The 23,747-nt window shown below is 23.3% G+C and overlaps 3 protein-coding genes across 4 annotated transcripts; 1 reads left to right on the forward strand and 2 right to left on the reverse strand.

Moving 5' to 3' along the window:
• Window positions 1-507: 507 nt before the first annotated feature.
• LOC127285885 (dosage compensation regulator-like) lies at window positions 508-14,174 on the reverse strand. Of its 2 annotated transcripts, XM_051312091.1 has the most exons (9): window positions 13,982-14,174; window positions 13,635-13,789; window positions 11,188-11,692; window positions 9,472-9,518; window positions 9,021-9,262; window positions 3,744-5,385; window positions 2,236-2,603; window positions 1,882-2,151; window positions 508-1,402 (listed from the first exon to the last, which is right to left on the reverse strand). In XM_051312091.1, the coding sequence occupies exons 2-9, from the start codon at window positions 13,711-13,713 to the stop codon at window positions 650-652; spliced, it is 3,906 nt and encodes a 1,301-aa protein (XP_051168048.1). In that variant the 5' UTR covers window positions 13,714-13,789; window positions 13,982-14,174; the 3' UTR covers window positions 508-649. The 2 variants fall into 2 exon arrangements, with proteins under 2 accessions (XP_051168048.1, XP_051168049.1); XM_051312092.1 differs by lacking the exons at window positions 11,188-11,692; window positions 13,635-13,789; window positions 13,982-14,174 and adding an exon at window positions 9,654-9,672.
• Window positions 14,175-14,690: 516 nt separating this feature from the next.
• LOC127285896 (60S ribosome subunit biogenesis protein NIP7 homolog) lies at window positions 14,691-16,326 on the forward strand. Its single transcript, XM_051312102.1, has 4 exons — window positions 14,691-14,860; window positions 15,310-15,535; window positions 15,870-16,010; window positions 16,119-16,326. Exons 1-4 carry the CDS (start codon window positions 14,805-14,807, stop codon window positions 16,236-16,238), a joined length of 543 nt encoding a protein of 180 aa, XP_051168059.1. The 5' UTR covers window positions 14,691-14,804; the 3' UTR covers window positions 16,239-16,326.
• Window positions 16,327-16,572: 246 nt separating this feature from the next.
• On the reverse strand, window positions 16,573-23,465 carry LOC127285895 (polypeptide N-acetylgalactosaminyltransferase 1-like). The gene is made up of 9 exons (XM_051312101.1): window positions 22,987-23,465; window positions 22,315-22,503; window positions 22,011-22,177; window positions 21,046-21,220; window positions 19,070-19,400; window positions 18,776-18,961; window positions 18,445-18,696; window positions 18,203-18,349; window positions 16,573-18,041 (listed from the first exon to the last, which is right to left on the reverse strand). Exons 1-9 carry the CDS (start codon window positions 23,178-23,180, stop codon window positions 17,892-17,894), a joined length of 1,791 nt encoding a protein of 596 aa, XP_051168058.1. The 5' UTR covers window positions 23,181-23,465; the 3' UTR covers window positions 16,573-17,891.
• Window positions 23,466-23,747: the final 282 nt, after the last annotated feature.

Below are 23,747 nucleotides of genomic sequence, written 5' to 3' on the forward strand. Positions count from 1 at the left end.
TTTTCATTTAAATGAATTTTTAAACAAAAGTAACATCTTTAAATTCAATATAAACGAATTTTTTTTTATTTCTTTTAAGAGAAGACATCACCTTCCATTTTGACTCACTTAAATTTAAATTATCAAAGGAGGTTATACTTTTTTTCTTGGATCATTTGAGTCCTAAATACGAACTTTCTTAAAAATCTCTCGCATAGATTTTCAAAACTTTTAATTTAAAAAAAAAATAAAAATTCGAAAATGGTGAAAAATTAAAATAATAATAATTTATATTTAATAGAATTTTCATTTAGTCCAACAGAATTTTGTATGAGAATTAATAAAAATTTTGTTAAGTAGAAATACGATCATATAAATTCTACCTTTTGTACAGAAATTCGACTAAATGGAAATTCTACTTTAATTAATCGTGTCAATTGAAATTCGATCCACTGCAAAATTTAGACTAATGAATTTTAGAAAATGACTTCCTCAAAAATCCATGATTCCCAATAATAATAATAATTATTATTGTGGACAATTAAAATTAATGTATAGAATAAAGTGTACCTTAATGATATCTTTAATAATTTTTAAAGTATGGAAGATAAATTAAAGAATTCGCATAACAATAAATGTAAAACAGAATTATGTAATTTTACTATTAAAATTAAAATCTCCCTCGACCTCCTCCGCCTCCTCTACCTCCACGACTACCTCCCCTATTGAAACCACCACCACCACCACGATTTCCGAAATTTCCCCGAGATGAGAAATTATTTTGAAAACCACCATTACCACGAAAACCGCTATTGCCTCTAAAGCCACTATTTCCTCTAAAGCCTCCATTTCCGCTATTTCCTCTAAATCCCCCACTTCCGCTATTTCCTCTAAATCCTCCATTTCCACTGTTTCCTCTAAAACCTCCATTTCCATTATTTCCTCGAAAACCACCTCCATTTCCAGAATTACCGCGAAAACCAGAATTTGCCATTCCACGTGCTCCGTCACCACCACCACCTCCTCGCATTAATTTTGGTATTGGACCACTGTCCGGTGAAAAGTTTGGAGCATGACCTCGCATTGGTGTTCTACGTTGAAATCCACCGCCAGTTATTGGATCCATATTATGACGACACGCATTCATACCACAAAGTGATCTTATAACTGAAAAAACTTTCTCCTCCAAAGGACTGAGCTCAAGAATAGCTTCCGGTTCTTTTGCAGCTCGTATAACTAAACTCTCTAAAGCCGGTCTCAATGCAACAATTGCTGCCGCTGTCTCTGGTTTTATATCTAAATTTATCCAATTATCCAATCTCACAACACCATCGATATATTCAACTTTTCTCGAGCCAAATAATAATAAATGAATTGGAGAAACCATTGTCATTTGTTTACATGACACGGCTCTGGTTCGTATCTAAAACGAAATAATTATTTTTCTAAATATCTTCTTTTCTTTCTATTTTTTTTTTTATATAAAACAATTTGTCCTTTAAAACAAAGAAAAAAATGTTAAAGAAAATAATTTCTTTAAATTAACAAAAAAAAATTTTATTCAAAAGAATTATAATTTAACGAATATTTTATTTTTTTTTAAATTAATATGTAAATAAGAATTTTTGCAAATAAAAATTTAAAAAAAATGAAGATTGAGTAAATTAGAATTTTAACATTTAAAAATTCGTATATCATTTAAAATTTCGTTGAATGAGAATTATGTTAAATTAAAATTCGATTTAATTAAAATTCTTTTAAATAAAAGATTTAAATAAAATTCTGTGAAATAAAAATTCTGCCAAATAAAAGTTTGGCATCAAAAAATGTTGTTTAGTATAAATTCGTTGAAAAAGAAATTCAATGGCTTTATATTTACTAAATAAATAAATAATTAATTACCTTTTCGCCGAAAACGAAGAACGGGAATGGAAATGTTTGCTCAAAATTGCTGCAATTCACCGATGTTTTGTGAATTAATGCCGCTTTCGACTCGGTTGTTAACACTTTTCTTTTTTCCTTATGATAGCAAACATTTGGATAAAGTCCCATACAAAGTAATGCAGTAATAGTATCGAGTCGAACGTCAGCTCCTGCTTGATAATTCAATGGAGTTGGACATAAAGTTTCCTCCGGGAATCCTGCACTTGTCAATAGAGCTTGCAATTGATTCTACAAATAAATAAATACAATTTTAATAAAAATCAAATATTAAAAAAAAAAAATATTAAAAATTCTCCAATTGGGAATTTATACCTTAGCTTCCCAGGTAATTCTCAATGTTGGTAAACTTAAATTTTTTCTTTCACAAAATCGTTGCTCCGCTAATTCACCATTTGATCGGGCTTCCTCCCAAGATTGAAAAGCATGTAACATTGCAACATGATCGCTGTATCTTGCTCCGGCAAATGCTTTTTGCTGATAAGTCAATCTTTTTGAATCTGGACCCATATTATAGACTTCGGGAAATGTTGTACTATTAGCAGCCATTGTTGACAAAGAATCTCCAACACGAAACATACATCCTAGAATCATCATTTTACCTAATCGAGGTTCAATTGGCAAACGTGCCAATATTTTTCCCAATGGTGTTAATTCATCATTTTTATCCAAACATTTCATTTCTGAAAATTTAATGAAAAAATTATTTTAAAAATAATAATTGAGAAATTATTATAGTAAAAATGTGTTTAAAAAAAAATATTCAAAGCAAAAAGAAATCGCGCAATATTTAAAAATAAAATCAAAATTTTTTTTGTAGCAAAAATGAGATAAAATTTTATTGGACGCAAAAATGAGTTTAAATTTTCAAATTCTTTAATATTAAATTATTTAAAAGAATTCAAATTTAAATTCAAAAAACGATTTTTTAACACAGAAATATTTAAAAATTATTATTCAAAAACAAATTTTGTGCTGAATTTTTCAATTCGAGAATAATTCAGCATAAAATTTATTTTTGAAAAATAATTTTTAAATATTTACAAATTTAAAAAAACTTAATTTTGAATTAAAAAATTGAATTATTTTCAAACAATTTTAATTGTTCGTCAATGTTTTAAATGTTTCTTTTTGTTCTGGATAAGCACAATTAGGCACAATTTTTTTTTTTAAATGAGTTTTAATTTTTTTGATTAAAGAAAATCTATTTTTTGATTTTAAAATTTAACTTTTTTTAAAAAAAATTTTGAAATTAACGAAAATCTTACACTTTATTTTTCTTGTACTAGGCGAGCACATTTCAGCAAAAAATTTGTTATTGAAAAATAATAATTTTTGAATGTCTGGGTTAAAAAATAATTTTTTGAATTTAAATTTGAATTATTGTGAAAAATTTTCAATTTTTCATAAATTATTGTTTCTCATTGAGGTAGACTAGCAAAACATTTTTTTTAAAACAAATAATAATTTATAAATATTTGTGGATTAAAAAAATCACTTTTTGTATTTAAATTTGAATTATTTTGAACAATTTATTATTGAAGATTTTGAAAATTGTAAGAATTTTTGTTATTTATTATTTGTTATTTTTTCAAAAAATTTTCTGCAACACAAATTAGCATAAAAATTATTTTTTTTTTGAAAAAATAAAATGACATTACTAATTTCTTGCACGTGGGAGAAAAAAAGATTTGTTTTCTTTTGTGATTAATTATTATACTTTTTTTTCTATGAAACATAATTAATTTTTGCTCTGAATATTCCTATAACGCGTTTTTGCTATCAAATAAGGAAACAAAAATGTGAATAAATTTATTAATTACCTCTGAGCATAACTTCAGCTTCAATGACAGCATCAATTGGAGGTGGTTCAATTGCCTTGGAAAGAAATTGACCAATACTTCCCAATCTCAATAGTTTAATACTCAATGACAATTCATGTAATGGAGTTCTAAACATTTCCGGTGTCATATGTTCATCTAATTTCTCATATCGAGCTCGTGAACAAAGATGAAAACAAAAGCCCGGTCTAACGCGACCAGCGCGACCTTTACGTTGTTCAAGATTTGTTTTACTCGCCCAAACGGTCGCATAATTTGTCATATTATTGTGCGACGTAAATAGTTTCATTTTCGCTTTACACGAATCAATGACATAAACAACATCATTAATTGTCACTGATGTCTCGGCAATATTTGTTGAAAGTATAATTTTCGTCACATTCGTTGGTACTGGATCAAATACTTTACGTTGATCTTCACGCGGCAATTGCGAATGCAATGGAATAATACAATATCGTGAACTTCCATAAATTGAATGTTGCTGCAAATGTTTCATCATTGCAAAAATAAGATTCCAACCGGGTAAAAATATTAATACAGCGCCAGGTATATTTTTCTCTTTAATTAAATTCAATATACCCTCAATTAATTCAAAACTAATTTCTTTCTCCGGCAATTGTGCCATTGAATTTTTTGTACTTGGCGAATAATTTGAATCAATTATTTTATTATAATTTTCCTCTGGTTCACCATCAGCTGTTGATTCTTCATCGCGATCACGATTTTTTCTTTTCTTTGAACTCTCACTAGGTACAAATTGTGTCATTTCAATGCAATCCTCTAAAAAATATTGTTCTACAGCAAATGCTCTACCGGGTATTTCAATAACTGGACAATTATTAAAATATTGACTAAATAATGATGTGTCAATTGTCGCTGACATAAGAATTATTCTCAAATCCGGATAACGATGTATCATATCGCGTAATACGACCATTATAAAATCGGAATTAACATCGCGCTCATGAATTTCATCGACAATAACATGTGAAACACCACGTAGCCCACCTTCTAATTTACGTAAAAGTACACCAACAGTACAAAACATAACACTCGCGTATGGTCGCGGTAAACATGATTCAAATCTCACTGAATAACCAATTGATTGACCCAATGATTCATGTCGTTCTGATGCAACACGATCGGCAACTGACACAGCTGAAATTCTTCTTGGCTGTGTAATAACAACCGAACAATATGCACCCTGACCAGACATAATATAATCATCGAGTATAAATTGACAAACTTGCGTTGTCTTACCACAACCAGTGTTGCCTCTAATTATTATTATTGGATTATCATTAATTGCTGTCATAATTTCATTTTTTTTCGCAAAAACGGGCAATTTTGATCTTTCCTTAATACTTTGTTGTAATGATGAATCTTCACGCATTCTATCTCTTTCGACATTCATCATATCGTCGGACATTTGATCCAATGACATTGTTGACAATGGACCCTCATCAATATTACAACCTGTCCAGGGATTCCAATTTTGTTGTGGTGGCGACCAACTAACAACGCCAGCTGGTTGTGGAATACTTGATATAAAATCATCTAATACATGATCAGTCACCAGTGATATTCCACCTGTTTTATCGGCGTTTACTTCTTTTTTTATCAACTACAAGGGGAAAAAAAAGAAAAAAGCATCAAATTAAAATTTTTTTTTTTCTTTTATAATTGGGACTAAAAAAATCTTATTTTGCACAGGCCTTCGATCTAAATTAAAGCATAAAAAAAGTCGATTTATATTCCAAATAAAATCGGACAAGTGCGAGTTACACTCGCACTGAAATCGAGGGTTCCGTACTCGAAGCGAACTTATTTGGTATATAAACAAATGTTTAAAAAATATGTGTTGTATGACAACTAATATAAGTGATACGAAGAGGAACAATTTTCTTGAATTTTACAAAATTGTTCCTTTTTGTATCACTTATATTAGTTGTCATACAACACATATTTTTTAAACATTTGTTTTTATACCAAATAAGTTCGCTTCGAGTACGGAACCCTCGATTTCAGTGCGAGTGTAACTCGCACTTTTCCGATTTTATTTTTTAAAAAATATTTTACTAAAAAAATATAAGAAACATAATTTTATTTCAACTCGCAATATTTTTATTGTATTTACATTTTAAAAATATATTGAATATTAAATTTTATCTTTCTAAGTCAAAAAGAGATAAAACTTAAGATATTGATATAAGGCTAGTAGCTGCTTGTCAAGGAAAAATCGAAAGTTATCTAAAAAATAAAATTTGTTTATTAATTCCAGAAAAATCAACTCCAATCATCCTCGCTATATTTTTTTTGTAATCTACACGTAAAAATACGTCAAAATATATAAATTTGAATCACTGTAGAAAAACTTTTTTCGTTTTTTGCGGAAAAATACATTTTTTCTGAAATTTATCATTTTTCTTCAAAAATTTGATAAAAATTGATCATCAACTCCAATCGCGCTTACATTTTTTCCCTGTATTTTTCACGCAAAAATTGAGTTTTACAGCAAGTATGAACAGTCTGGATTGAATATTGTGTGCGCTAGGGAGAATAAATCATTTTTTTCGAAATTTTTGATTTTTCCTTGACAACGCTATGTAAATTAATCCGAATCAAGTTCGCTATAATTTTCCTGTAATTTTCACGTAAAAATACGTAAGTGTGTCAAATTTGAGCTCTTTATGTCAGGTAAGATGTGGCCGCTAGGGGGGGGGGTACATACTCATTTTTAGGTATTTTTCGTAAAAATTCATGGTTTTTCCTTGACAACGCTATGATAATCAACTCCAATCATGCTCGCTATATTTTTTTTGTAATCTACACGTAAAAATACGTTAAAATATATAAATTTAATTTCCTTTAAATAAAATTTTGTTCGTTTTTGGTGGAAAAATACATTTTTTTCCTAAAATTGTCATTTTTTCTTGAAAAACTTGATAAAAAGTTAATCATCAACTCTAATCGTGACCGCTTTTTTTCCCCTGTATTTTTCCCGTAAAAATACATTTGTATACTAAATATGATCTGTCTGGGTTGAATATTGTGTGCGCTAGGGAGAATAAATTATTTTTTTCGAAATTTTTGATTTTTCCTTGACAACGCTATGTAAATTGATCCGAATCAAGTTCGCTATAATTTTCCTGTAATTTTCACGTAAAAATACGTAAGTGTGTCAAATTTGAGCTCTTTATGTCAAAAGATGTGGCCGCTAGGGGGGGGGGGTACATACTCATTTTTAGGTATTTTTCGTAAAAATTCATGGTTTTTCCTTGACAACGCTATGTTAATCAATTCCAATCAAGTTCGCTATAATTTTCCTGTAATCTACACGCGAAAATACATATGTGTACTAATTTTCAGCCCTCCAGATAAATTTATGTGGCCGCTAGGGGGGGGGGTACACGATTTCAAAAAAACCGATATTAATAGGGTTCCGAACCGAGTACGGAACCCTAAAAAAGTCGAAATAATTGATTTTTTTTTATATTAACAAAATTTAATATTGGTTAATCAAAATTATAAAATATTATCAAAAAAATTTATTTCGAATATTTCAAGATCGGACTAATTGTAAGACAAATTTTCAAAATTTTATTTAATTAGGACAAATTTCTAAAAAAAAAAAAAATTCTTAAAGTTCCATTTTTATAATATTTTGAAGTCTGATTAAAGCAATTTATTCTAATTAAAAATTTTATCATAGTTTTTAGTTTTGATGGTCAAAAATTTTCAGGCAATATTTAATTAATTTAGCAAAAATGGAAAAGTTGTTGATCAGGACAAAATACTTAATAATATATACTTAAATAATACTATATACTATATACCTAATTAAGTTTTACAGAGTTAAAGTTGAAATTTAAAAAAAAAAATTTGAATTTCAAAAAAGATTTTATTAATTTTCAGACAATAAAAAAATTTAATTGTACTAAAAATAATTTATCAAATAATTTTATAGATAACATTTTTTAAAGGATAATTGAATTTTCAAAGATTTATAATTTAGATTTTTAATAACAAATTTTTAATGATTTATGTTATTAAAAATTTTATTACAAATTACAGACAAAAATAAAATAATTTCAAACAATTTTTAAGTAAAAAATAATTTCAGATAGTTAAATTTTCGAAGAATATTATAAAAATCATTAAAAATAATTGAATTTCAGGAGAGTAATAATTGAAATTATTAAATTTCAAAAATCATGCGTCACTAAATGTCCTATTTTAAAGGTTTAATTTTTTTAATTTATCCATCAATAATTAATAGTGTATTTTAAAGTTCTTTTTTTTTGTTTTTTTTTATGAAATTTTCTTGCAAAAAATAGAATTTAATAAAAATCTATTTAAAAATTTTCTAAAAAAATTTGGACATTTTATTCCGGTATTGCCCGTGTAAATAAATAAATAAATAAATTTTACAGGTAAATTTAAATATTATTTTTCATTTAATATTCTGTTCTTTTTTTATACAATAAACAATTAATATAAGTAAATTAGACTATTTTGAAAAATTATTAACCAAATTCAAATTCCATGGTAAATATTATATGTAATTTTAAATAATTTTATCAAAAATGAATTATAGGGATATCAAAAATGATTATTATGAATTAAAAGATTTTAATTAGTGCAAAATTATTATTTTTCTAAAAATAGAAAACAGTAGGTAGAAGTTTCTTTTTCTACGATTTTTTCGTTATTATGAACGCAATCAATTTGTACAGACTTTTAAATATTTCAATTTATTACGAAGCTGAAGTACGCAACGTTTATGATAAACAATTTTTAAAGAAATAATTTTTTTAAATAAAAAATTCTATAATTTTTTGCCTAAAAAATATTTTTTTTATAATTTGTTGATTAATGAAAACTACAAGAAATAGTTTTTAGGTAAAAAATTATAGAATTTTTCATTTTAAAAAATTATTTCTTTAAAAAACTCGTTTATCATAAACGTTGCGTACTTCAGCTTCGTAATTTATTCAAAAAATAAATTTTCTAAATAGATAACAAATAATATTCTAAAAATGGTATAAAATAAATTTTTAAAATTATTCTTATTGAAAAATTAATGAAATTAATGTTTGTAGATAATATTAAATTTTTAATAAGTAATCTTCGTCAATTAGAATTTGAAATATCATTTTGATATTAAATTTCTTTTTTTTATTTACTTTATAAAATAATTATTTATTTATCTAATAGAATTAAATTTTTTAACTGAATAAAAATTTGTAATTAACTTACAGGTGGTTGATGAATATTAATTGGTCTTATTTGCAATCCATCCAAAACATTATGAATCTCATGCTCGAGTTCTTCACTTATTTTTACCGGATATGCTTGTAATTGATCGACTTCCTTATTTTTTTTCAATGTCCCACTGAATGCTTCAATAACACCAAGATGATACAATTGTCGAATAATTGATAATGCACAACTTTTCGAAGCCGTTTGTTTATTGGACGCAGTTTCACGGCCAATAATCACTGAAAAATAATTTAAAAAAAAATTAATATACAAATTTGATTGAATTTTTTATATTTACAATTTAATTAAATTTCTTTAAATAACATTTTAAAAAAGTAATTTTATTTAAATTAAATAAATAAATGATCATGATTTAAAAGAAATGTTTCTGTATTTTATAGCCTGAAATTAAATTATTTTCCAACTGTAATAATAATTATTTTCTTACTTCTTCTCAGTTGATCCACGTAAATTTTCATTTCAGCCATAAAACTCCTGTAAATAATGATATTAAAAAAAAAATTTAATAACAGAATTTTTATTATATAACAAATTAATTGAATAAATTAAAATTCTCTTTCTCCCCTTTTATATTTATATATATACAAATATAAAAACAATAAAACTCACCACTAAAAGTTATCCGAAACCATATTGGAGTACATTGTCCATATTTCTGTAAGTGACAATACCAAAATTATTATTGAATTGTTTCAATAAAAAATTTGGTTACAATTTCTTTTGCAATTACGTTCAAGGGAATTATTTTTCATTTTTTTCTTTTCCCTAAAGTATTTTTTTTTTGTACAATACATGATAATGTACTCCATGATGGTCTCGTTAAAATTCAAAAAAATTTTCACAAATAAAGAGAGCTCGTTTTAATTTAACTTCAAAATGAGTTCTCAATTGTGACACAACAATAATAATACTACTAATAATAATAATAATAATAATAATAATAATAATAAACAATGGAAATAAAAATAGTAATAAAAATAACAATAAATAATAATTTAAAAAATAAAAAGTTTACTATCAATTCTTATTTAATAGAAGAATTGAAAGACAAAAGTAGCTTTTGACTTATAAATACTGATAATAAACAACAATCTTTACATTAAGGGCAGATCAAAGTCGATTCGATTTTTACATGGAGCTTCTCTGGAAAAATTGACACGACTTTGAGCTCACCTTAAAATATTTTAAATTGCATTTGAAATTGATTAATTTTCAGTTTGAGAGGAAAAATAGTCTTAAATTTTAATTCTTTTAAAGGTACACTGTAGACTATATTTCTTCTCTTATTGTTTATTATTAAAAGAAATAGTTTTTTTTGTTTCTTTTAATATTTTCAATAAAATTAATTTGATTTTTCACTTTTGTAAAAAATATCTTTTCGTAAATTATTACTATTATTGTGTCTAACGAATTAAAAATTAAATTTTCTACATTAAAAAAAAATTTTACTGACTTCTTTAGAAGAAAAAGAAAATATTCACTTTTCCTTGACTCTACATATTTTTCCTGATTGTTAGACACTTTGTATTTATTAATAACAATGAATGATAAGTAAATAATTTTTACATTTTTTCTTTGTTTCTAAAAGCGCAAAAAAATAATTGCCTCAAGTTGAATAAATCAGTCAAAAGGTAATTTCGTCTTAATAATTCCACAAATATTAAATCTGAAATTCAAATATCGTCGATCGGGTAAATTTATAAATTTTTTTTTTTTAATTCACTTTATTTTAATTTGGAGTAATTAAAACTAAAATGTTAAATATTACTATTTCTTTATCAATTATTTTTTCACAACAGTATTTAATAAAAAAATTTTATATGCCAAAGAATTAATTTTTAATTAAAATAAATTTATTTTTAAAACTTATCCCAATTACGGGAATATATGAGAATAAATTAAGTTAATTATAAATTAAGTTTGAATAGCTGCGACAAAAAAAAATATTTTTCTCGCATAATAGGTGAAAATCTATTATTTGAATAGTTAAATTTTTTTTTTTTTCTAAAAGAATTTGGAATTTCACTAAAAAGAGAAAATGAAAAAATCGTGTATTATTTCTCCAACTTACTCCGATTGTCGATAATAAAATAATTATTATTAGCTATAAATATATATATAATATGTATTCATAAATTCATACTTTGTATGGTCGGGACCAACCGGTGTATATTTATAATCAGCGTTAATTTTATTTGTCTGCATAAATTGATGGAGTTTTGATTTGGCATTGTCCATTGTCCAATTGCCATGAATACCAGAATTTACATCAACATCCTCAGCGTCTTCGACTTTTATTTGATCAGCCATTCGATCACGATAAGTGTAATTACTTTGTCCACCCTCATTGTATGGCCTATAAGCTTGTCCAATATCATTTGGACCCATGCCATCTTGAAAAACTGATTTTATTGGAAGTTGAGGTCCACTATTATTAATTTCATCTTTAATATTTTTCATTTGTGTTACTGGTCCAATATCACCAGGAACATCTTTCTGATTAACAAATCCATTTCGCACGAGATAACTGACAAAATCACGTGACGCATTACCCTGTGCATCTTTTTTATTTGTCGAATTACCCGCAGCTACATAATCACATCCGGTTACACGTAATTCACAAAGAAATCTTTGTCGATGTTTTGGACCTATAATAATTGATTTTTTTAAACTAAATTTATTAAAAATTATGTTAGAATAAATTCAATTTTATCTAAAATTATGTGCGGGCTACTTTTTTTTTAATCTGATAAATCGTAAACCACCATTTTGACACACGTGCAATTTATTTTGGTCAAATTATTTTATAAAAATATTATTCAAAGAGTGTTTTATATTTGATATTGAAATTTGCTATAAGTATATTTTCTTCAATTTCAATTTATAGAAATGATGAATTTTAATTATATTATAAGTAAATAAATATTTTTATTTTGAAACTTTCTTTATTATACTAAAAAAAATAAATAAATAATTTACAAAAACAATGGAATTTTAAAAAAGTGAATTTTAGATATTTAAGAAATAATTGAATTTCAAGAGATTTTATATTGGATTATTTTGTAAATTTGAATTCAAAATTTTTGTATTTTATTTTTAAACAAATTTTAGAAAATAATTAAAGTTTTACGATGCTGAAGTATGCAACGTTTATGATCAACGATTAGAAATCAATTTTTATTTAATAAGGAAAATTATAAAATTGTTTACCTAAAAAAATATTTTTTTTTTATAATTTGTTGGTTAATAAAAACTACAAGAAACATTTTTTAGGCAAAAAATTGTAGAATTTTTTTCATTTTAAAAAATTATTTCTTTAAAAATCGTTTATCATAAACGTTGCGTACTTCAGCTTTATAAAGTTTTGTGAATTTTTTTATTTAACAATTTTTTAAATATGTAAATTTTTAAAAACCTTTTATTAAAATTATTAAAAATAATTGATTAGACAAAGAAGATTACATAAAAAAAAAATTTAATTGCTGAAGAGTGTTTACAAATTTTTAAGAATAAAACCAAAAAACATGTTCTAATTAAAAGAGTAATTTTATGCAGTAACTTTTTCTAATTTATTCCTGTCTAGTTAAGAGGATTTTCCTCTTCTATCATTTGAGAGGAATTATTTCAAAATTTTTCTTAATTCTATCTCCATTTTTCCTGAAGTCACTTTATAAGCATTTTTTTATACATAAAAAACAAAAGATAAGTTAAAAAAAAATTTATTATAAAAAAATTATTTTTTAGAGGAATAATTTCAATTTAGAAAAAAATCTTAAACTCAAAAGAAGAATTTTATTCAAAAATAAATGATTTAAAGTTATCTTTTAATAACAATATTCTCAAATAAAGAAAAAAAAATCGTATTTTTTTATGAATATTCATAATAAATTTAAAAAGTAAAATGTAAAATTAATTTTTGAACGGAATATTCTCATTTTGAGATTTTATTTTTTTCCATGGATTAATTTGTAGAAAAATTTTAGTTTAAATTTTTTAAAATACATTGAATATTGAAATACTTAATATTTGCAGTTAAAGTTTTTGTCAAAAATTAAATATTAGACGATTTTCAATTACAAATTTGTAATTTATTTGAATATATGAAAATTTTTGAACAAATTGCACAAAACATCTAATTTAAATTTTTGAAAATAATTAATATTTCATATAGAGCTAAATTACTATAAGTTTATAAATATTTTAAACAAATTTTTGTAACTAATAAATTATTTTTAAGCATTACTGAATTTAAATAAATATTTTTACATTGTAAATTTAATCATTTTTTAAATATTACATCCGCAAATTAATTTAATAATGAGGGAAGTGAAAAAAGTAATAAATTATCGAAATAAGTGATCACTTCCAGAGGAAAATTTATTTTTTTCAAATTAAATAAATAAATAAAACTTCAGTCAAAAAATAATGGATTGATTCTAAAATTTAAAAAAATTTTATTCTTTTAAATAAGATTTTTTTTTATTTACTTAAAACTTTGCAAATGTTTGCTTTATTTTAGTAAATAGAATTTTTTTATTTATGAAAACAATTTTTATTTGGTAATAAAAAAATATGCATTGTCTTATTTACCTGTAGGACGAACATCAAATTGAGGTTCTTTGCCATTTTTGATACACCACTGATGAAGGAATGATTTTATGTCACCCATGTTTATTTATTATTTTTTTTTTCACACTTCGAATTAATGCAATTATTTTCTTATTTTTAATAGTCGGCAAATGTGTCTAAAAAAATAGGATTAGTTTAATAAGATTATAGTTATATAATTATTTTTAAACTATTAATTTCAAATTAAATGCAGTGTTAGTTTGTTAATTTCTATTTTTTAAAATCATTTTGTAATATATTTATCTTCCACAAATTGAAAAAAAAAACTGTGAAAAATGCTATATACTTTAACGAAATTATACACTTACCTTTTTTCAGAAATAATTATTTTATAGCAGCATTTAACAGATTTTTTTAAAAAAATTACATTTTAGTTTGATTAATATTAGGATAAATTAAACAATTTATTTGAAAAAACAACGTTTTTCTTAAATATATTCTTGTAAATATAAATTAATCAATAATTTAATCACAACGGAACGGAGCAGAAAAGCTTTGCTTTTTGACTGTTTCACACATAATCAGAGTTGGGTAGGTTAAAATAAGAATACATTCACACACACACTTTGGATCTCGGTAGTAATTCGTAAGACGTAAGAATGTGAGAGAAAAAGATAGAAATATCTTCTATTTTTTTCTCACTCATATATTAAAATTTACGTTCTACAATTTACTGTGTTTAATCGAATTTTCGCGCTACATAATTGTCACGTGTCCGAATCGTTTGTCGTCGAATTATAAAAGTGCGAAAATTTGTAGCTGAATGAGTTTCCTATCTATGACATTTATATTTAATATTAGTATAGCCGATAATGTAGATTTTAAATTACATACATTTCTTAATCTACTTTACCGGCTATACTAATATTAAATATAAATGTCATAGATAGGAACAAATTTTGAGACAAAAGTCTGCAACTCAGTTCAGAAATTCCAAAAAAATTGTTGAAAGAAAAGGGGTTCAAATGTAATTTTTTCTCCTCAATTTTTTTCCCATCCTTGCCATCCACGTGGCGCATGCGCATTGTTTTGACAGATTTTGGAAATAAGGCAACAGACATCATTTGTTGTTATTTGCAATACATATTATTAATTTTAATAATTATTTAAACACACGACGAAAAATATACAATGAAACGTTTATCCGAAGAAAGAACAAAATTATTGTTCGAAAAATTAACAAAGTAGTAAGTAATTTTTAAAACAGTTTTTCCAATTTTTTTTTTAATAATTTTGTATTTAAGGTTAGGTTTAAGTATATTTAAACAGACCACGTGTTTTTATTGAGAATTTAGATTGTCATTTTTTAAATAAATCACAGTTTGCGATATTTTAATGTCTAATTTTTATTTCCATTATTGTACCGAAATATTACTTACAATGATAATATTTGAAAAATTGTATTTTTGTAATAATTTTTTTTCTACTTTTCAATATAATTTAAAAATAATATAATTAATATTAGTTCAACTGTGTTTAATAATTTTTACACTCGTTTTTCTTTTTTTTTTTTTTTTTTTGTAAATTACTTCTACTATGTTAATAAAATTAATATTAATTATGTTAAATTTGTTAAAATAATTGAGAACTTTTTATATGAATTATTATTATAATTTCATGACAATAAAAATTTCAGTATAGGTGACAATGTAAAGCATTTAATTGATCGTCCAGATGGAATTTATTGTTTTCGTGAAAAAAAAGATCGTGTCTATTATATGTCGGAAAAAATTTTGGGTATTGCAAGTACAATGGGACCTGATCATTTAATGAGCATTGGAACGTGTTTTGGAAAATTCACTAAATCAGGAAAATTTAGATTACATATAACAGCACTTCATTATTTAGCCCCTTATGCTCAGGTAAGATTAGATTTTTATTTTTTATATTAGGATCAAATTTCGTTTGAGAGTTGTTGCGATGAAATTTAAAAAAAATCTAATTTTAAAAAAATGTTAAAATTGTAAATTTTCTTAGTCATAATATTATGGCTTAATTTTTTTTTTTGTATTAAATTAATAATCAAAAGTTGGATGTTCGGGACTTAATTTTGTACTTTTAAAAAAACATTATTATTCCAAGAGTTTTTGATATTGAGACTTATTAAAAGTATAAATTTCTTGATTCTGTACTGAAATTTAATAAAATTGGTTTTTTAAAAAATGTTTAATTAAATTTTATCAATATTATTTTTAGTATAAAATTTGGCTGAAATCATCAGCCGAACAACAATTTTTATATGGACACCATGTGACAAAATCTGGATTAGGAAGAATAACTGAGGGAACCTCTCAATATCAGGGAGTTGTTGTTTATTCAATGCACGATTTACCACTTGTGAGTATATTAAATTTTTTTTTTTATTATTAATAAAATAAAATTTTTAAAAAATTTCTTTATTTTTATATTTAATAATATTTATTGAAATTAAAATTTTTTCTTTAGGGCTTTGGTGTTGCGTCAAAAAGTACAGCCGATTGTAAAAATGCAGATCCAATGTCAACAATTTGTTTCCATCAAGCTGACATTGGAGAATATATTAGATCAGAAGACACATTATTATAATTTTTCACGATATATTTATTTCATTAACTCAATTTTTCCATGTAAATAAAATTTAATAATTTTTATTTAAAAAACAAAAAAAAAACAAGTTTTTTATTCTCTAGAAATATTTTTTTAAAAACTTGGTAAAAACAAATTTTCAATTAAGAGACATTTTTAAATTAAGAATACAAAAATGTAGTTTAAAATTAATTTTATTTTGTTCTTTTTTGTAAACAAAAATAAGTGAATAACAAAACAATATTTATAATAATATTTGAGATTTTTAATATTATTAAGGACGGATATTCTACTGTAGATTATATTATCAAAATTAAAGTATTAATTGGCAATTTTGAAATTTCATTGCAGTTTAAAACTTATTGATCATGTTAGTAATATTTTATATTACTTTTTTTTTAACAAACTAATCATTTCTATTTAAAAAAAAAAATTACTTATACCAATGGAAAACGTAGATTAAATGGCGAATTCTTACTGTGATTAATTATAAAATTTATAAAAAAAGTTTCAAATTTTACACTAATACAAAAAAAAAAATTCTAATTTTTTCATTATAAAAAATAAAATCTTTTTATAAATTGAGCATTGAAAATGAAATATCTTAAAACTATTTTTAATAAACTACATTGAATTGCTTAACACTTATAATTATGTCCAAGAGAAAAATACGATATTAACATTAATATTATTATTTCTTAAGTTTTGGAAATTATTTCAATAAAAAATATAAAAACTTAATGAAATAAAAATTGTATAACAAGCAGCAAATGTAAGATATGCTTTTTTACAATGTTGATTTGAACAAACAAAAAACAACAGTTCTACAAATTCATTTTTTAAAAGCATTTTCTTACAATTTTCCTAATTTTCTTTTTTTTTATGAAATTACTCAATAACCTAATAATTTCGTTTCTATTAAAATTACTCAATAGATTTTTGTTCGTTATTTCCTAATAAATTTCTATAAAATTGTAAATATTGGAAGACAATTTTTCGTGTCATCACATTTTGTATCATGTAATAAAAAAAAGAATTAAATTCGAATTTTTTTTTTCAACACTGGAAGCTTTGATCGTAGACTAGAAATAGAGAATTTTTTACGCTTCGCTTGCTACTTATAAAACTTATATTCAATATAATTATTAAAAAAAAGGTATAAAAGTTTGATTTCAGTTAATCAGTCCATAAACTTGACTAAAATTAGTTCTAACAAAAAATAAAAAATATCGAAATAAAAATGAACAATATAAAAATGTTTAAAAAATATATATATATATAGAATATTTTAAATATTTTAACATTTTTAATAATTCATCAAAAAATTAATTTCAATGACAGTATTTAAAAATACTAAAATATTTAAAATACAAAAATTATTATTTTAATATTTAAATACTTAAATATCAAAAATATTTTACTATTTTTTGAGAATTAAATAAAAATATCTTAGATATTTGGTATTTTAAAATTATAAGTTTGAAAATATTTAGTTTAAAAAAATTAATATTTTTAATAAAAATCTGGAATAATTATCGAGGGCAATCGTAGGAGACATAAAAAAATAAATTTTTTTTCAACAACTACAAATGATTGCCAACATTTGTTTTTTTTTACGACAATTCCTGAGCAACAACAAGAGAAAAACTATTATTACCTAGGAATTGGATGATCACCATAAAAATCAAATTCCCAAAATTGGTCCCTTTTATCAGAGCATTCCGATGCAAAAACATCTTGTTCTGCTTGAACACCAGACGCATCAAGACAAAGTCCAGTTCCTACATGAATAATTTTTCCTTCCTGGGAGAGAAAAAAAATGTAATTTTTGAAAAAGTTTATATTTAAAAACAATTTTATATTTTTTAAAAAAAAAGTAATTTCAATTAAAAAGAATGTTTATTTCGAGTATAAAAAACAATAAAATTGACGAGGGGAAAAAAAAGTTATTAAAAATAACAAACCTCTGATAACATCCAATCACTACTGCCTTCACTTTTTGAGCAACGTTTCATTAATATTTTTGAAGTTTTATTTCTCATAAAATCTTCATTGATCGACGCACAAATCTCATCTTGTTTTAATTCTCCATCGTTGTTCAATGAGAAAAGCTTCAAAATTAAATAAAAAAACATTTTAATAAAATAACTATTTATTATATATATATATATTTGTAATTTCTTTTTTATTTATATAATTAATATACCTGACTGGGATAAATTTTTGCATGACATCCATACATTCCTAAATCATAGGAATTATCATCATTTTCACGTTGTAAATTATCCAGGCACAAATTTCTATTTTTCACTTTTAATCTCCCATAGGCAATAACATTTTCGTCTGGAATTGATTTTTCTGGATAGACATTTTCGAGATACCATTTAAAACTTTTGCACTTGAGTTGTTTTCGTAAATTAATTCGATTCTTAATATTTCCAATGACTGCTAAATTGTCCTTTCAAAAACAAAAAAACAAAAATTTTTTAAATTATGTTTCACTATATTTTTATTTTTTGTAATGTTCATTAAAATACCTTGAATTCCTCGCGATACAAATAAAATAAACGTTTATAATCGTCCATCCAAACGTGAACTAATCTTGCAGTATTTATTCCATGAGTATCCTTATTTTTGGGAAATTTGTATGGATGGAAATTACGAAAAATGTGACCAACTCGAGAGCAAGGAATTGCCTCAAGTGTTCCTCCGCATTGCCAAACCTGAAATAGAAAAAAAAACAAAATTTCAGTAAATTTACCCTATTAACAATTAAATTCAGTTTCTTTGAATAATTTTGAATTTGAATCGAGAAAAAAAAATTGCTCTACCCTAAAGGACATTTCTAAATTTTCACCACCCCAGCCATCCATTTGATCATCATAACTTCCAATATTCCAAAAATATTGCCGATTAATGGCAAAAAGTCCGCCAGCCATTGTTGGTGAATTAGTTGGTGAAATTGATGACGAGCGAGATTTAAAATCTTTATCTTGAATATCAATCCAAGAGAAATGACCCGACCATGTAAAACCTCCAACTTGAAAAAATGAAGGATCATTATCGTGCAAATATTCCAAAGTTTCTTCCGATATATTATCAATAATTGGTGTCAATACTGCATTTTTCTTTTCCTTAATTCGTTGCAATAATGGTTCAAGCCTGGAAATTGATAATTATTTTTGAATTATTAAATTTTTCACTTAATTTTTTTTTTTTTTAATCTAAATTAGAAAATAAAGAAAAAATATAACACAAAAACGAAATTTTTTCTATCGTATAAAATTTGTCATTCAGTAAAAAATTATAAAAAAAAATAATTACAGGCATAGGATTATGCGACTTTTTCTCACTATTTTTTTTACATTTTTCAGAAAATTTTTAAACACAATACGTCTTTTTTTGTATACAATGCAGATCTTCTTTTTATTTCAATTATTTAACAAATTTTTAACTAAAATTTTTCTCTAAATTAATTATTTTTAATAATTTTAATGAAATTCTTCACAAATTCAATTATTTTTAATTATTGTTCAATAAAAATTGTATGAAATATTAATTATTTTTTAATAATTTTAATGAAATTCTTCACAAATTCAATTATTTTTCAATTAAAAATTGTATGAAATTCAACAATTGTTTACAAATTTAAAAATAAATCAAATAAAATTATCAAAAATTTGAATTTAAAACCTTTTAAAATTTTTAATCTAAAACTTTTTGAAATTTAATAATTTCAATTAGGTATAACTCTTCCAAAATTCAATTATTTTTAATGATTTTTATAATATTCTTCAATTATCTGAAAGCATTTTTCAATTACAAAAATATTAAAGTTCAATTTTTTTCTTTAATATTTAATCAAATTCTTCAGCAACAGAAATCACAAAAAAAAAATTTCAATTAAAAATCACTTGAATTAAATTATTTACAAAAAAATTTAATATAAAATTATTTATAAATTCTAAATCTAGTTTCTAAATTTTTTTCTAAAATTGTGAACTATAAATTTTACAAAATTTAAAATATTTTAAATGATTTTTATAATATTCTTCAAAAATTCAATTATTTGAAAGCATTTTTCAAATAAAAACTTTTGAAATTTAATTTTTTTTCTGTAATTTTTAATAAATTCTTCATCAACAGAAATCATCAAAAATTTCAATTAAAAATCACGTGAATTTCAATTAATTTCAAAACTTTGAAAATTAAATTACTTTAAAAAAATGATTATCTAAATTTATTTGTTTTAATTTTGTAAAATTTGATTACTGTCTGAAATTAAAAAAAAAAATTTGAAATTCAAATATTTCTGAAAAAATTTAACAGTACATTCTTCCAAAGTTCAATTATTTTTAATATTTCTTTAAAAAAGTTTCAAATAAAAACTGTAAAATTTAATTGTCAGAATTTTTTAAAAATAAATTTTTCCTACTTAATTAAAATTTAAAAAATTTATGTCTTCGATTCTAAAAATATTCGACTTTTTGTTTAATATAAATCGCCTAAACTGACTTTTTTTGCGACATAAAGTTGATCCGACGCCTGTAATTATTAAATAGAAAAAAAAATACTACACTTATATTTTTAAATTATATAGAAAAAAAGGAGAAAATAAAAAAATTTATGTATCCTGGAGTTGTTTGATCCACCCCCAAAGCCATTTTAACATATCTCCCTTGAAATTTTTCTACATTTTCGTTTCTTTCCCAACCCCAAATTTCAACACCGTAGAGAAAAAAAAAAAAAAAAAATTTATGTATTTATATATAAAAATAATAATTAAAAATTTATTTTTGATACCTACCACTGTACTGTCGCTTCACAATGAGCGTCCAAAAATATTAAAACATCACCAGTTGCAATTTCAGCTCCTTTTAATCGTGCTCGTATAAGACCTTTTCTTTCCGTTAATCGAAGAAGTTGAACTTTTTTGGGAAATCTTGTTGCTATATAATAACTCAGTCTTTTTTGTAGTCCCTCTGAAAATATACATTTTTTATTTAAAATTAAAAATTTAATTATCAGGGTTGCGACAAGAATAAATTTTTTAATTACCCTGACATTAAAAAACTTTTTCAGACAAATAAATTTTTAATTAAATTAAATGAATTATAATTGAAATCTAATAATTTGAACTTAGAAAAATGTTTTTCTACTATATTTCACTCTTTTCATTAGAACAGGCATCAAACTACCTTTTTTCTTTAACGTGGAAAATAACTAATTTTTATCTATTCAAATTTTGTATTAATTGAAATTTTAAATCAATGTAAATTAATAGTTTAAAATTTGGATAAATCGAATTTTTGTAGAAATTAAAACTTAATTAAAATTTCGATAAAATAAAATTCAGATAATTTGTAATTTAAATCAATTAAAATTTGGATAAATTAAAACTTTAGACATTTTGGACAAAGTGAATTTGGAATAAATTGAATCTTAATCGAATTAAAATTTGGATAATTTAAAGGTTAAATCAATAAAAATTTTAATAAATTAAAATTCGTTTAATTTGAATGTTACCATTCTGATTCTGATTCTGATTATTAAGATAGAAAGAAATTAAAAATCTCAAAATTTTAATTAGAAATTATAATCAAAAATCACTTCGATAATTTCTCTAATTATATTATTTTAAAAATATCATTTATTTTTAATTAATCATGCAGTTTATTTACTAAACAACAAAATTGAATATATAAATTTTACCTTTTAGATTATTTAAATATTTATAAAAAAAAAAATAAATTTTTAATTTAAAATGCAAACCTTCATCGCTGCAATCATCAACAAGAATAATTTCTTTCAATAATTTTGGTGGTGATTTTCTAAGGACACTGTGAACAGTTCTCAAAAGGACACTCCATGGTTCATTATAAAAAATAATTACTATACTGGCACTTGGTAATAATGTATCGTAAGTCACATTTTTACATCTGTAATTAATTATTAAAATTAATATATAAAAAAAAAATTTTTTTTTCCTTCATTGAACTAAAATTATTATTATATTATATTTAATATCTTCTCTACTTTTTTTGATCAACAAAAAAAAAAAAAATTTTATTCTTACAATGGATTTCGTGGATCCACTAAATTTCGTTTTAAAGAAATTTTATCCGAAAGAATAGTATTCAATGCTTTTTTCTTAAGGGCTAAATCACCCTTAACTTTTTCATTTCCATATAAAAATGAAGGCTCTCCATTTTCACCCATCCCGGGAATTACATTACGTTCATAATTTAATATCCATGATTCATATCTGAAATTATTAAAATAAAAAGTTAATTCATTTTTTACTTTATTATATTAAAAAAAAAGTGTTTCAACATTTGTTTAAAAAAATGATTTAAAATAAATTAAATTCAATACAAATTTTATATTTTACAATTTAATTTACATGAAAAATTTAACAAATCTTTTTATTTTTTAATTTAAAAACTGGAAAAAATTAAATTACATATTTTATAAGTAAATCAGAAAAAAAAGTGTAAAGATTTTTTTTAAAATTGATTAAAAATTTCAAAAAATAACTATAAATTCATCTTTAAAAAAATAATAGAAATGCAATAAAACTGAGATGACAATGTAACACATGTATAATAACAATCAAACAGTAAAATGTATTTTTATTTATATATATATAAACAAAAGAATATAAAAAAAATAATAATAATCAGTAAAACAAAAAAGGCAACAGGAAGAAAAAAATTAAATAAAACATTATTGCAATTTTTTTTCTCACCTTCGATATTCTTCACTTTTCACATTAGTGAATTTTTCATGAAAATACGAAACATCTGCTTTCTCATTAATTTTCTCATTAATATAATAATTGTCACTTATTCTAAAAATGCGTTGAGCAATTAATAAAATCACAATCACATAAAGTGTACAAATTGCATATTTTATAAAAAGTTTGCCCCGAAATAAAAACATTTTCGAAAATTTTGCATTGTCCAGGTGTTACGGAGCCACGTATCTATAGCGGTTTAATAATATAAAATTGCAAATTTCAATATAAAAGAATTATAAAATGGATGTATATTTATATGTTTATAAATTCAAAAGTAAATGATATTGACGTGAAATGTAAAACATAAAAAAAATATTACAGAAAAAAAAAATGGTACGATTACATTAAAAAAGATTTCTGTAATTTTACAATTTTTAGTGTTACAAGAATGGTATTTAGAAAATTTTTTAATGTTGGAAGCAAAAAGTGAGGTTATGTTTTGCAAATTTATTTCGATATAATCGAAAGTGAATATCGTTATAAGCGATATATCGAAAATCAAAGATTCCTTATTTATTTGTGTTTCCATATATTTATATTCCATTTTTACTGGCGACTAATGAATTTTATAATTGAAAAAATAAATTATTTTATATTTTAAAAATATCATAAAGAATTATTTGTTCATAATTTTTTTTTTACCAAAATATTTATCGATATATTTTAGTTTTATTATCGATATTTTAACGAATAAAAATATATCGAAATAA

The sequence above is a fragment of the Leptopilina boulardi genome, unplaced genomic scaffold (assembly GCF_019393585.1).
Source record: "Leptopilina boulardi isolate dan_hultmark-lab unplaced genomic scaffold, ZJU_Lbou_2.1 LbouV2_342, whole genome shotgun sequence".
In the NCBI taxonomy this organism is placed as follows: Eukaryota; Metazoa; Arthropoda; class Insecta; order Hymenoptera; family Figitidae; genus Leptopilina; species Leptopilina boulardi.

Coding starts and splice junctions, on each gene's coding strand:
- LOC127285885 (XM_051312091.1), bottom strand. CDS start 13,713: ATGGGTGACATAAAATCATTCCTTCATCAGTGGTGTATCAAAAATGGC. Junction 2,604..3,743: donor AGCTGAAGTTATGCTCAGAG/GTAATTAATAAA, acceptor TTAAATTTTCAG/AAATGAAATGTTTGGATAAA. Junction 2,152..2,235: donor GAATTACCTGGGAAGCTAAG/GTATAAATTCCC, acceptor ATTTATTTGTAG/AATCAATTGCAAGCTCTATT.
- LOC127285896 (XM_051312102.1), top strand. CDS start 14,805: ATGAAACGTTTATCCGAAGAAAGAACAAAATTATTGTTCGAAAAATTA. Junction 14,861..15,309: donor TTCGAAAAATTAACAAAGTA/GTAAGTAATTTT, acceptor TAAAAATTTCAG/TATAGGTGACAATGTAAAGC. Junction 15,536..15,869: donor ATTTAGCCCCTTATGCTCAG/GTAAGATTAGAT, acceptor TATTATTTTTAG/TATAAAATTTGGCTGAAATC.
- LOC127285895 (XM_051312101.1), bottom strand. CDS start 23,180: ATGTTTTTATTTCGGGGCAAACTTTTTATAAAATATGCAATTTGTACA. Junction 22,178..22,314: donor GTGGATCCACGAAATCCATT/GTAAGAATAAAA, acceptor AATTAATTACAG/ATGTAAAAATGTGACTTACG. Junction 18,697..18,775: donor TGTATCGCGAGGAATTCAAG/GTATTTTAATGA, acceptor TGTTTTTGAAAG/GACAATTTAGCAGTCATTGG.